The 14,388-nt window shown below is 44.0% G+C and overlaps 1 protein-coding gene across 1 annotated transcript; it reads left to right on the forward strand.

Moving 5' to 3' along the window:
- Positions 1–8,728: 8,728 nt before the first annotated feature.
- Positions 8,729–13,839, forward strand: LOC148138157 (putative G protein-coupled receptor 139). The gene is made up of 2 exons (XM_087981834.1): positions 8,729–8,873; positions 12,935–13,839. The coding sequence occupies exons 1-2, from the start codon at positions 8,729–8,731 to the stop codon at positions 13,837–13,839; spliced, it is 1,050 nt and encodes a 349-aa protein (XP_087837960.1).
- Positions 13,840–14,388: the final 549 nt, after the last annotated feature.

Genomic DNA, 14,388 nt, shown 5'->3' on the forward strand with positions numbered 1-14,388 from the left:
GCAGGTCTGTCATAACCACGGTGCTGTGAGTCTGAAGTCACCTGTACGGACATGGCAGGTGGGTACTGACCACATTGCTGTGGGGCTGGTTCAAATTCAGGTACTGTGCAGATGAGTGGTAAACAAAGTGCTATGTGTTGGGATTTATAAGTAGAGAAGGAGCAGGTCAGTGGAAACCACAGTGCGGTGTGGCTTGATTCGCATTTAGAGACAGAGCAGTTCAGAAATAACAACAATAATGTGCTTCTGGTGTTACATGTAGGGCCAGAGTCGAACAGTGGTAACCACAGTGCTGTGGGTTCAGAGACACAGAGACAAAGCAGATAGTGGTAACGATGATGCCGTGGGTCTGGAGTCATGCACAGAGCGGTTCAGTGGTAGTCACCGTGCAGTGGGTCGGGAGTCACATGAAGAGACAAGGAAGATCAGTATATTTACAGTGCTGTTGTTCTGGAGTCAGATTTGTGACAGAGCAGATTAGTGATAAAAAGAGTGTTAAGCATCTGGAGTCACATATAGATTGTGGAGATGACTTATAACCATAGTGCTTTTGGTTTGGAGCCAAATGCAGAATGCAAACTGGTCTAGGGACATCATTGTGCCGTTGTTCTGGAAGGAGATGTTGAGACAGAGTAGATCAGTCGTACCCATAATGACGTGGGTCTGGAGTCATAGTTCATAGAAATGTAGAACATAGAAACAGAACCTTTAGTCACCTGTGACAACCAGATATCTTAAATTTATCGAATCACATGTACCAATATTTGGTCCATATCCCTCCAAACCTGTCTTACTTAAAGTCTCACTCAGATGTCTTTTAAATGTTGTAATTGTAGTTGTCGCCATCACTTGCTTCGGCAATTCATTTCATGGTCGTGCCACACTGTGAATGAAAAAAGAGTTGCCCATTTTAAGTCTATCCCACTCACACTGAAAAATATGCCATATAGTTTTGGACTCCAATAACCTGGGGGAAAGACATGGGCTATTCATCATACCCATGCCCCTCATGATTTTAAAAGCTTCTGTAAAGTTCCCCCGAAGCCTCTAATATCGTATCATGTAATATGACATGACATCATGTAAGACAAGGTAATATCATATAACAAAATGTTACCTTCTTTATTTCTCCAGTTTTACCTCCTCCTCTGAGGAAGAGTATTTACGGAGTCAGTTCGTTAAAGGTGTACAATACTGATTCCTGAGTTGGTGGGACTGTTCTATGAAGAAAGATGTGATCGTTTCGAATTATATTCACTGTGTCTCGGACATATGGGGCAGACAGTGGGTATTCTCAGAAAATCATGTCACGACCTCATTGGATGGCTCGAGGGGCTCATTGTCCTGAATTCAATAAATTCTAATAAGATGATGTTGGTTGAAAGCAGAAAATCATGTTCCCGATAATCACAGGACTTCAGAACCAAGTGGGTTCTCAGTCTTAGGCAAACAAGATAGGCCATTTAGGACTGAGGCACGAGACCTTTCCTGACAAAGTGAGTGGGGAGACTGTTGGATTATCTGCCACTGAAAGCAGTCAAGGAGAAAACATTGAATGTTTAGTTTGCAAGTAGTTAGATATGGTTCTTGCAGCTCAGTTGGTCAAAGTCTACAGGAATAAAGCAGTAACAGGGACTGTGTTGAACGATCAGTCAGGTCACATTGAATGGTGTAGCAGTCTCGAATGGTTGAATGGTTTATTCCTGCTCATAGTTGCTATGTTACTCTGTGAAACGAATAATGCTGTGATTCAATCGTGAAAAGCTCAATAAATTCGTTCCAAGCAGAGGGAATGGGAACTGACAATCAACCTGTTCCATGAACCTGGTAAATATTCGACAAGGTGAAATGACATACTGACAACATAAGGTGAAAGTTTCAAAAACTAAAGAAACAGTGTCATTGCATGTGGACGGCTTTGACTGGGGTACATCATTTAATGTCTGTTAATGGAGAAAGGAACAATATTCTGTTTCCTCTCGTTAAGAAAGGGATTGACACGTTTAAGATTGTCAGCAAGAGAGGTGGGAGTGAGAAGAAAATAGTAGGGATGCACTTCTGAGGCTTTATAAGGCTCTAGTCAGATTGGACCACATTTTGACTATTGCGAGCAATTTTTTAAAAAAAGATTACTTACAGTGTGGAAACAGGCCCTTCGGCCCAACAAGCGCACACCGATGCACAACCCACCCATTCCCCTAACACTACGGGCAATTGAGCATGGCCAATACACTTGACCTGCACATCTTTGGACTGTGGCAGGAAACAGGAGCGCCCGAAGGAAACCCACGCATACACAGGGAGAACGGACAAACTCCACACAGTCAGTCGCCTGAGTCGGGAATTGAACCCACGTCTCAAGCGCTCTGAGGCAACAGTGCTCGTCACTGTGCCACCGTGTCGCCCTTATGGCCCTGTATGTCAGGAAGAATGTATTGAGGAGGTCCAGGACAGTGATCTCAGGAATGACAGGATTAACATATGTGGAATGTGTTCGGACTGTAGGTCTGTATAGTGCAGAAGGATGGTGGAATGATCGCATTGAAATGTAGAGAATACTGAACGGACGAGATAGAGTGGATGCCGGGAGATGTTTTCATTTGCAGGAGAGACCAGAGCCCGAGTGCACAAGCTTAGAGAAAAGTGAAGACCGTGTACCGTGGAGATAATAAATCATTTCATTAGCCACAGCGTTGTGAATCTGTGGAATTCATTGCAACAGAAGCCTGCGAAGACCGAGTCATTGAATATATTTAAGAAAGAGATTGTTAAGTTCTTCATTGTTAATGGGATCAAGGCTTACTGGTAGAAGGCGAGAGATTTCTTTGAGAAACTTACTAACCATGATTGAATGGTAGAGCAGACGCGTTTGTCTGAATTTCTGCTTATTTGTCTTATGGTCTTATGTTCCTTATCATCCCTTACTTCCAGAAAATTGGAAAAACTACAGGCATCATTATATAAGAAGATATGGAGATAAATATAACACAACTATAGTTAGCTTAACTTCTGTCATTGTTAACATGTTAGATTCTACTTTAAAGGAAGTAACAACAAATCATTTAAACATTGACAATGTCATCCAATACACTCAGCACAGTGGTATTGTCACATGTATTGTGATACAGTGAAAAGTGTTGTTTTCCGTGCCATACAGGAAGGTCATACCGTCAAAGTACGGTACAGTAACATAACAGAGTGCAGATTTCAATGTTACAGCTTCAGAGAAGCAGCAGAGGAAAATTAAGATGAGAATTTTAGAGGTCTGCTCAGATGTCTGTTAGGAAAGTGTAAAACGTTGCTCTTGAATCTGATGCCACGTGAATTAAAACATTTAAATCTTCTTCCCGTCGGAAGAGGATGGAAGGTAGTATAACCTGGGCAATAGAGTCAAAATATTTGGATATTTAAATTGGTAAGGTACTTCAGATTAATCGACTTAACAAGAAAAAAAGACTATTGCTCAGATTGGGCAGTTCAAAGTCGATCCCTACTGTGGTACTGCAGTCATGTGTGGCCCAATATGCGTGATGACTGCAGACTTCATTCCCTGACGTGAGCCAGATGGACTTTATTTTAAAAAGACCCACGTTGAACAGGTTTGTGCAGCTATTATTTCCGTATTGCTTAAAATTCAATATGATGCTAATCAATCGAATGGTGGGGAATACCCAGTGGGCAAATGACCTGATTCTGTACCTACTCCTTCTGCTCTAACTTCGTGCCTGCCTGAGATTTTATACGATTTTTGTACCCAAAGTGTCTGCCTGGACCGCTGGGAGATGCAACGTTAACACTGTGCCACAGACTCCTGAAGGGAGCACGTCTCAATGAATACTGGACACACGCAAAACCGTGGCAGGAGTCGAGTACTGCTGCCGTTGCCCGGGATTTCCCCTGTGCCATAAAGAAACTGGAAGAGCTCCAATGGTAATCGTTGCTGAAAGCAACGATAGCATTTGAGAGGGTTAAAGATCAATATATAATATTACAGCAAAGACCCTTTGCACATTGTTCTTCCAAAACAAAATACGACCTCCAGCACACTCCCTTTCCCACTTGACCGAGAGCCATTAATTTTCAGACGTTTCAAGTGGCTCATCCAGTACACTCTCTGGTAGTGAATCATCCCTTCTCAATTATCAACCCAGGCAGGGCATTGCAGACTCACCACCAGCCGGTGGGTGAAAGCGTTTTTTTGAACTCCCCTCTGAACCCCTGCATTTCACTTTAAAATAGTGGTCTCTTGCTTTTAAACTTTCGGATAAGGAGACCAGCTGTTTTTTCGTCTTGTCCATGCCGCTCATGTATCTCGCTCTTGCCCTCACTCGACCTTCTCTACTTCTCCAGCACTCTGCATTGCAGAACCGTATCACGCTGGAGAATTTTCTCTACTGAGCCTACTCTCTGGTGAAATCATAACCTGCTCGTAACAAGTGGAAAAGAACAAGTCTAAATTCCAAGATGGCACTTGAACTTAGAGTGGCTAGATTGGGGGGAGGGGAGTGTTGTAGGTAGGCTTTTAACACTTCTTTTCAGGGCACTTGAATTCAACGTACTGAGCCTAACCATTGCACAGTGATGCGAATTCGCCTGTTCTCTGTTTGTGAACTGTCACTTCAACAAGTCAAGAGCTCACAGAGAAGTGAGGATGGTGCTGCTCCTTGCCTAGAATTTCAGAGATTATTCACTACAGAGTCTCCGAACCGCTGAATGTATCTCCTGTTTTGCATCGATCTCACTGAGATATTCCAGAAGTTTGTATGTGCGAATGAAAGCTGTGCTCTTGTTCCTCGGAACGTGTCATTTTGAGGAGGCGAACACTGATAGTAAGAGGCTGAAAGGTAAGTAAATAGCCACAGGTGGATGCATTTATCAGGAACTGATGTGAAGGATTATTGTCAAAGTGAAGACCGCATTCATCATTTCCAGCCAGGCCTGCTGCTGATTTCGATTCTGCTGGACTTGGAGATACACACTGCATCGCAAAGTAGAACTGAAGAGAAAAGTTAAGACATCCAGAAGAAGAGGTAAAAGACAGAGTGAGAAATAAACATAGTGTGAGAAATGAGGGAGTAAGAGAGAAGGGTAATGGAGATTGAGAAAGGAAGAGGAGTGATGGGAAGCGACAAGAAATGCAATAAGTAAAAGTATTTCAGAAAAAAATGGAGATGGAGACTGGAATAAAGGACAAAGAGACAGACGGTTAAGGTGTTAGAGAGAAAGTAATGAGGAAGGCGGAATGAAGGTAAACGGGGTAAGAAAGCGAAATAGAGAAGGGAGAATAATGAACAGCTGAGAGAAAAAAAGAGATAGGCGTTGCAGTCTAATGCACAACAGATAGAGAATTGTGCTTGAGAAAGAGAGTAAAGAGGTACAGAGAAAGAAGGTGAAGAGGCCTGAGAGATTAAAAAACAGGTGGAGAGAAGAATGAGTGAAAGGGAGACCTACATGGAAACATAATTGAAAAAAAATTGATATTGAGTAATGAATTGAGAGTGTTTGAATAAAACGTCAGAGAAAGACTAAAACAGGTATTGAATGACGACGGCGAGGGAATAAAAATAGCTGCAGTCGAGATAGGAATTGTGACTTAGAGATTGATGAGGGGGAGAGAGAGAGAGATAAGAATTAAATGTGAACAGAAAATAAACATCATAGATAGAGAGAGAGAGAACCTTAGTGTGATCTGTTTGCTGATTGTACGTTCCTCTGCCATCGTCAGGATCCTTGCTTCTTACAGTCATGTCTAAATGCTTGTATAAAATTTGCAGTTTCACAGTTAGTTTTCGAGATTAGAGCAAGACAGAGTCGGGAGGGCAGAAGGACATCCAACGTACAGGTCCGTCTGAAACCACAGCACCATTGTATTCACTCACCCTTCATTACTTTTCATTTGCAGGATATTGGTCTGCGATATTGATCGTTCTGCCGTTTTTTGCCAATCCCCAGTTGTACGCCTTGAGGAGAGTCGGGCTGAAATCCTCAAACTGCCTCAGTTCGTGTACCGCAGACAGACCAGCAATAAAATGGCAGGGAGGCAGGTACGGGATTTTGTGTGAGTGACAGTGAAGGAAAAATCGATATAGTTCACTCGCACTTCATCCGATTCATTCATGGGATTTGGAAGGCGTTGTCAGACAGCAGGTATTGCTCTCCATAGTTGCCCCAGTGAGAAAGTGGCAGTGAGCAGCTTTCTTGAAATAATGCAGTCCATGTGCTTAGGGTAGACCAGTCATTCTATCAGGGAAGGACTTCCACAATTTTGATCGAGCGGCACTGAATAAATGGTGGTATATTTCAAGTCAATATGGTGAGTGGCTTGGAGGGGAAAGTGCAGGGGTTAGTGCTCAAATCCGTCTGCTGCCCTTGTGCCTCACGATGGAAATGAACGTGGATTTTGAAGGCGCTCACTAAGGACTTTTGGTAATTTTTTACAGTGCGTCTTATGGATGGTACACACTGCTACTAAGCCTTGGTGGCCGAGAGAGTGGATGTATGTAGATGTTTTGCGAATCAAGTGGGCTTTATTGTCATGGATCCTCAGGCGACTCTCTGTGTGGAGTTCGCACATTCTCCCCGTGTCTGCGTGGGTTTCTTCCGGGTGCTCCGGTTTCCTCCCACAGTCCAAAAATGTGCAGGTTAGGTGAATTGGCCATGCTAAATTGCTCGTAGTGTTAGGTGAAGGGGTAAATGTAGGAGTATGGGTCTGGGTGGTATACGCTTCGGCGGGTTGGTGTGGACTTGTTGGGCCGAAGGGCCTGTTTCCACACTGTAAGTAATCTAATCTAATCTAATCTAATCTAATCTAATCTTTTTTTTATTTTAATGCCGTAGAACTTTGAACATGAAACAGTACAGGCTTTCTGGCCGTCAATGTTATTCCGACTCTCTGAAACCCATCTGAAGCCCATCTAAACTCCAGCATTCCATTTTCGTCGATGTGAAAATGCAATGACAATTTAAATGCCCTTAAATTTGGAGAGTCCACTACTCTTTCAGGTAGCGCATCCCACGCCCCGACTACTATCGGAGTAAAGAAACTAACTCGGACCATCTGTCCTATATCTGTCAACCTTCAATTTAAAGCAATGCCCCCTCATGCTAGCCAACACTGTCTGAGGAAATAAAAACACTCGCTGTCCACCCGATCCAACCCTCTGATCATCTTGTAAGTCTCTACCAAGTCCTCCTCAGTTCTTCTCACCGACGAAAACAGCCTTCAGTCCCTCAGACGTTCTTCGTAAGACCTTCTCTCCATACCAGGCAGCATCCTCGGAAATCTCCTCTGAAACCGTTCCCAAGCTTCTACATCTTTCCAATAATGCATTGACCAGAACTATACCTAATAATCCAAGTGCGGCTGCAAAAGGGTTTTGTACCGCTGCAGCATGACCTAGTTCTGAAACTCAATCCCTCTACAAATAAAAACTAATAATCTATATGCATTCTAAAAAAAAACTGCATCAACGTGTGTGTCGACTTTCTCGGATCTCTATACATTTGTTATTTTTCTCAAGAGAGTTGGAATGTAAAAGGAGAGATGTGCTACTGAGACTTTATAAAGCTCTGGTTAGGACGCATTTAGAATACTATGTCGAGTTTTGGGCCCTACACTTCAGTAAGTGCGTACTTGCACTGGAGAATTTCCAGTGGGGTTTCACACGGATGATCCAGGAATGTTAGGCGTAGCATGATGGACGGCTGAGGATGCTGGGATCGTATGCATCGGAGTTTAGAAGGTTGAGGGGAGATCTAATAGAAATGAATTTCCAGTGTTCACACTTTCTAAGCCTTGCAACATCACGAACGTTGACACCTGGGAGGCAACAAACCAATCGTGTGTTACTCTCTTTCCCACACAACCTCCTATCTCTTTTCCTTACTATGGACTCACCAATGACGAAAGCTCTGCTCCTCTTCCCCTTCCCCACTGAGCAGCAGGGATAGACACTGCACCAGCGACCTCTTCCACATTATCTGCGCCTGGTTAGTCTTTCCCCCAAAAATATCTAAAATGGTATAGTTGTTGCAGAGAATCACCACAGAAGATCCCTGCACTGCCTAATCGTTCCCTTCCTTAATCCTGACGTTAACCTATCTACCATCGTCGCGTTGCTATGGAGTAAATAACTCCCTGTATCTCCTCACAATAACTGCGTCCGCCTTCTGAATGACCCGACGTTCATCCAGCTCCACCTGCTGTTCCCTAACTTGGTTCTCGAGGCACTGGAGTTGGGTGCAATTCTCACGCATGAAGTCAGCAATGAGCGTGAGGTGACTTACTTACCAAACGTGCAGGAATTCTTTGAAACATCCTTCGTGTTTAAAAATAATCATTTCCCCCCATTTCAATGTACAGCATAAAACAAAATAAATATTTATTTTAAATGACAATGTATTCCAACAGACCAAGAGTATTGCTCTCGGTTCTGCGAGCTCAAATGTGATTCATACACTCTGTAATTTTCTGAGTTTAGATTGACAAGCTCATTTCAGTTTAACAAAAAAAGATAGCTGGATTCTTAGGGATAAATGAAGTCATCTGCTCAGTGACTGAGCATGGAATAAACAATCCTATTAACGGAACCCGGGTGTTGATGATGAATTAATGTCAACTCCATAATTAATGAGTAAAGTCTCTCAGGGACGTCTCTCTTTGCTGCATAAAAGGATTCCTGGCTTAACTGCACAGAATAACCCTCGACCCATTGGCAGAAAATGCGTCATGGATTTCAATGATTTCTATTCATCCATTCTTGAAGTATCCTCCGAAGCATTTTCATGGATTAACGGGGCCCTCTACATCAAAATTATAATTCAGGATTTTGAGAGGATATACTACCCAATACTTGCGGCTGTCAGTGTCCCCCGTAAGTGCTCAGTGTCCTTATCAAATTTCTAAACCGTGTTGTACCCTTCACTTATTGCCCTGAACTGTTTCCTGATCCACATTTGTTCGTAGATGGATGGTTGATTCGTCCTTACTCCCCTTGGTATATGAGGTGAATTGTAAAGCTATGTTCGACCAGTCGACATGACACTGTCTACGTAGTCATTACCGGCACGAATTCGAATAATTCTCTGCTTCTGATCCTCGTGGCTATGGATCTAAGTATCTTCGAGAAAATGGGGAAGGATCACCTGAAATCCTCTGCAGTAGTTGGCTATATTTGTTTGATAGACCATTAATATGTGAATCAGAATTCTGCATCAGTAGATTCAATGTATTTAATATAAGAGGACAGCGTATCAAGCAAATAGACACACGCACACACTCTCTCACAGATTCTCGCTCTTGCAAAGCTGCATACACCCACTATCACTCAAACAAAACCTTTCAGATACTTTCCCAAATGCACAGAGAAATTCTCTCTCTTTTTCGAACTCTTTATCACACACACGCACACATACAAACACACACACACACACACACACACACACACACACACACACACACACACACAGACGTGAGCTCGCACACAAACACACACGCACAATAAATGGCAAACACTCATATATTCAGATAATCTCACGCAGAGACATTGTCAGAATGTATCCTGTGTCGTAATATGTGGTGCTGGAAAACAAAGGTTTTCTGGCAGCATGCGAAGTGGAGGAGAGTTGAAGTTTTGAGCATCAGCCGTTCATCCCCAATGAGGGGGTGGCCCAAGGGGCCTGAGAGATAAATGGGTGATGCTGGGGAAGGTAACTGAGAATGCCATTTTTAGATGGAGGTGGACGATGATGGAGATTGTTCGGAAAGGAGGTTGGAGCAAATTGGTGGGAAGAAAAATGGAGAGTTAAGTCAGTTCAATAAGGCTCTGGAAGGTTGTCTCTGGAATAGGGTGGCGAGTAGGATGGGTGGAAAGTGAAGAAACTTGTGAAATCGCATCGATCCTGTGTGGTTGGAGGGTGCCATGGGCGGAAGTTGAGGCATTCTTCCTCCAGGCATCGGATGCCTAGAGTCTGCCGGTGGAGGAGGTCCAGGACTTGCATGTTTTTGACGGTTGGGAGGTGGAGTTAAAGTGTTCTGCTACAGGGAGATGGGATTATTTAGTCCCTATTTCCGAGAGATGTTCTCAGAAACGTTCCGCAAGTATTCGTCCTGTCGCCCCAATGTCGAGTATGCCATACCAAAACCAACGGACAGAACAGATGATGTGTGTGGAAACAAAGCTAAATCTCTGTGCAATTGCGAAAGGATCAGTTAGGACCATGGACGGCAGTGAGTTTGAAGGTGTAGGCGCACGTTTTCCTCTTTCTGTGGTGTCAAGGAAAGGTGCCAGATGTGGACGATGCGGTGGTGGATGCTGTGGCCCTCACAATGGAGTCTCTGTGGTTATCATCTCTGTGGAATGCAGGTAGTGGTGGAAAGTGAAATGCATCCCAGCTGGCGGACATGGCTGAAGATGTTTAGTTGAATGTGGAGATTGGTACGATGCAAGTTGAGGAGCGGGGAGTTCTGACCTTGATCCGATTGAAGAGGTAGGGTTCAAGGGCAGACGTGAGCGAAATGGAGGCGATGTACTTGAGAGCATCATCCACAGCGGGAGGGAATTTGCAGTCATTGAAGAAGAAGGCCATCCGGGATTTTCTTTGGTGGAATTAGTCCTCCTGGGACAAGATGCGGTCGATGAATTGGAAGGAATGGATAGCGTTTTGACAAATGCCAAGATGTGACGAGGTGTCCTCCAGGTAGCTGTGAGAGGCAGTGAGCTTGACGTCGATGTCTGTTTTGTGTTTGTCAACGGAAATGAAGATGGAGAGGTCCAGGAAGGGGAGAGAGGTGCCCGAGACGGTCCAGATGAATTTGAAGTCAGGGTACAAGGTACTGGTGAAATTGATGAGCTGTTCGTGCTGCTCGCAGGAGCATGAGCTGGCGCCCATCGAGTCATTGATGAAGCGGAGGAAATAGAGGAGATTGGTGTCAGTTTCGCTATGGCAGATGAACTGTTCCACGTACCAGAGAACGTTGCATGTACATCTGGGGCTTCTGCGGATACCCATGGTTACTCCTTTTCCCTCGAGAAAGTGGAAGAATTGAAAGGAGATTTTTTTTGAGGATGAGGTCCAGTTCAACCAATCAGTCGAACGTTTCAGTGGAAGTATGTGATTTAGGTGATCGTTTCACGACGAAATGGTGGGCCTGGAGGCCTTCGTCTTGAGAGAAGAATGTCTGAAGATGAAGTTTGCGAGCCAGAGAAACGGAAGTCATGGAGGCGGTGGCATCCCAAACATACATGGGGAGATCCTAGATCAAGCTGGACAGAATGATGCCAAGGTATGCTGGGGTATTGTCTTTGGGAAAGGAGCTAGATGAGACATGAGGTCAACCAGAGCATTCAGGTTTGTGAATTTTGGGTTGGAGATAGAACCGGGCAGTGCGTTGTCCCCGGACTATGAGTTTTGAGGCTAAGACATGAGAGGTTCTTAGTGGCAGGTGAGCTCATGATTGAGTGGGCCGTTGGAAAAGGTGTCCGTGAGTTGGTGCCTGTTTTCAGCTATGTGGAGATTAGTGCGCCATTTTATCATTGTGCCCGCTTTGTCTGCTGGCTTGATTGGTAGCCAAAGGCAACAGCATCGTTCTCGGCTGTGCGTGCCTCTTCCTCAAGTACAGGGAACAGTGTGTTTTCCACAGCTGCACCGGCACCATTTCCAGCCATTTCCTCTGTATCAACGCCACATCGTGCTCCCACCAGGAGTTTTAAAAGTTCATGAATTTTAATACCAATTTATTGCCTGACCACAAATCCAAATGGATCAGCTCGCCCACTCAATCACAGCAAGCACAGAGCCCCCCGGTCCTCACCTTCTGTCCCAACAACCAGCAAATACAACGCGTCATCCTCGATCATTTCGAGTACCTTCAAACAGACCCCATCACCAGAAATATATTTCTCGCCCCACCCGGACTTGCGCGCCACAGGGGCCATTAACTCCAGGATTCCTTCGTTCGATCCAAGACCCCCACCAACCGACCATCCTTTCCCAGCATCATGCCTTGCCACCGGACAAAGCACAAAACCTCCTCCCACACCTCCATACTCACCACAGTCCAAGGTCCCGAAGGATCCTTCCACAACCAACAGAAATTTAACTTGACTTTCACACATATCATATACTGTGTCCGTTGCTGCCGATGTGCTCTCCTCCAACTGAAGCAGACAGAACGCTTACTTGCAAAATGTCTTAGAGATCATCTCTGAGACACATGCACTAAAAACCCTATTGCCCTGTAGCCAAACACTTTAAATCCCACTCCAACTCCGCCGAGGCCATGCACATCCTGGGCCTCCTCCACACTAAACATCTAGCCACCCAACACGTGGGCGAATACTGCCGCATCGTCCACCTTTGGTCCCTGCAACCATACAGGCTAAATGTATATTTCACGCGTTTCATTAATCGCCATCATCCATCTTTCCAATTTATTCCAGACCCAATATTCTGACTCGACACCAAACCCTGGACTGTCCAAACTGTCCATCTTGCTTCCTACCAATTCCGTTCAACCTCCTTTCTGACATATCACCATAATACCTCATATCCATCTACCTATCCCATTCCCCGCTACTTTCCCCACAGTCCATCCCCTTCCATTGATCTCTCAGCCCATTGGGCTACTCCCTCATTGCTGATGAAGAGTTTATGCTCGAAATGTCGACTCTCCTGCTCCTCGGATGCTTCCAGACTGGCTGTGCAGCTCCATCACCACACGTTCCATCACTTTCTCCTGCAACTATGTATACAATAATTAGCTACGTCAGAGTAGAGAATGCGAATTTGGAAGGTACTCTTTGAGGATTATGCCTTCTGAATGGAAAACACAGTCATGACTGTGCACCACTTATGTATGATGTGAAAATTGAATATTGCAGTTTTTTTTCCTCATCAATCGTTAAGTGTTATATCGTAGTTTCCTTTTCCACAGTTAATACAGTAACGATTGTGATCCTGTTCCGTGGGAAGTGTGGACTCTCCAGATGTGTCACTCTCTATCTGATGGCCATGGCAGTCGCAGATTTATTGGTGGTCATCCTTGACCTGATATTGAGACATATTCCAATTGTTTATCCAGAAGTCTTCACTTTCCTGAAGGATATAGATGTGTGCAACATTCATGCTGTCCTGCTTTATGCAGCATCCGATTGCTCTGCCTGGTTCACAGTCACATTCACCTTCGACCGCTTGGTAGCCATTCGTTGTCACACTTTCAAAACTAAATATTGTAATGAGAAAACAGCGGCGGTGGTTCTCGGAACAGTGACTGGACTGAGCTGTTTAAATAATATCAGCTGGTATTTTATGTATAACAGTAATTATGGTTTATCTAATCATCCTATGTTTTGTGGTATAGAATTGAGTGATGACAACTTAGAGTTATGGGCCATAATTGAAATTGTTCACTACATTCTCTCACCCTGTCTCCCATTCGTTCTGATTCTGCAGCTCAACATTTTTACCGTCAGACATATTGTAGTGAGCAGCAGAGCCCGCAGGAGACTCCGGGCTCACAACAATGGGGAGGGTCCCAGAGACACGGAGATGGAGAACCGAAGAAAATCAATTGTTCTTCTGTTTCTGATTTCAGGCAACTTCATCCTGCTGTGGGCAGTGTTTACCGTGTATGCAATGCTTGAACGAATGGATAATCTGGGCTATTTTATTTATATGCCTGCGTATGTCCAAGAATTAGGATTTATTCTACAGCTCCTGAGTTGCTGCACAAACACTGGAATCTACGTCGTGACACAGAATAGGTTCAGAGGACAATTCAAAAATTTGGTGATATATCCCTTCAGTCTGATAACTCATAGAATCAAAAGGCAAAATTAGTACCTGCCTCTGGTTTCCATTGTATACCCTGACTTCCAACGATGATTTAGATTAATTGACATATGATATTCCAAATCTGGTCGGATTGGAGCCTTAAACAAAATTAGCAGTATATCCACGGACTTTAATTCTAGCACACTCAAAATGAATGTTGACATTTCATTTTTCTTCCTACCCTCCAAGTGAAATTGCAAACCAACCTGAAGAAAATCCAGAACCAGGGCTCAAAGACTATCAGCGCGTAAAAACTCTGACGTTGTTTCTAATTTAGAACATAGTCTATGTCCCTGTTCCTCCAATCAAATTGCATCTCATCCTATTTTTCCACATTGTTTTCCATTATAAAATTGCAGCCGGCTCTCTTGTTGTGAAAGCTTGGACAGTAATTTGTTATTAAATGTTGATGGACACAACAATTAAATGTAGATATGGATAAAATATGTTGGTTTTTAGACAATCATTAGACAAAATGATTAATAATATTGTCTGCAGCCACAACCTTTCCGATCAACTCGCCCTCCTATCGAAACCTTCCAAATTTAGAATATA

Source organism: Chiloscyllium plagiosum, unplaced genomic scaffold (assembly GCF_037043375.1).
Source record: "Chiloscyllium plagiosum isolate Xiang-an unplaced genomic scaffold, Cpla_swu_hap1 HiC_scaffold_41, whole genome shotgun sequence".
NCBI lineage: Eukaryota > Metazoa > Chordata > Chondrichthyes > Orectolobiformes > Hemiscylliidae > Chiloscyllium > Chiloscyllium plagiosum.

Coding starts and splice junctions, on each gene's coding strand:
- LOC148138157 (XM_087981834.1), top strand. CDS start 8,729: ATGGATTTCAATGATTTCTATTCATCCATTCTTGAAGTATCCTCCGAA. Junction 8,874..12,934: donor TGCGGCTGTCAGTGTCCCCC/GTAAGTGCTCAG, acceptor CCTTTTCCACAG/TTAATACAGTAACGATTGTG.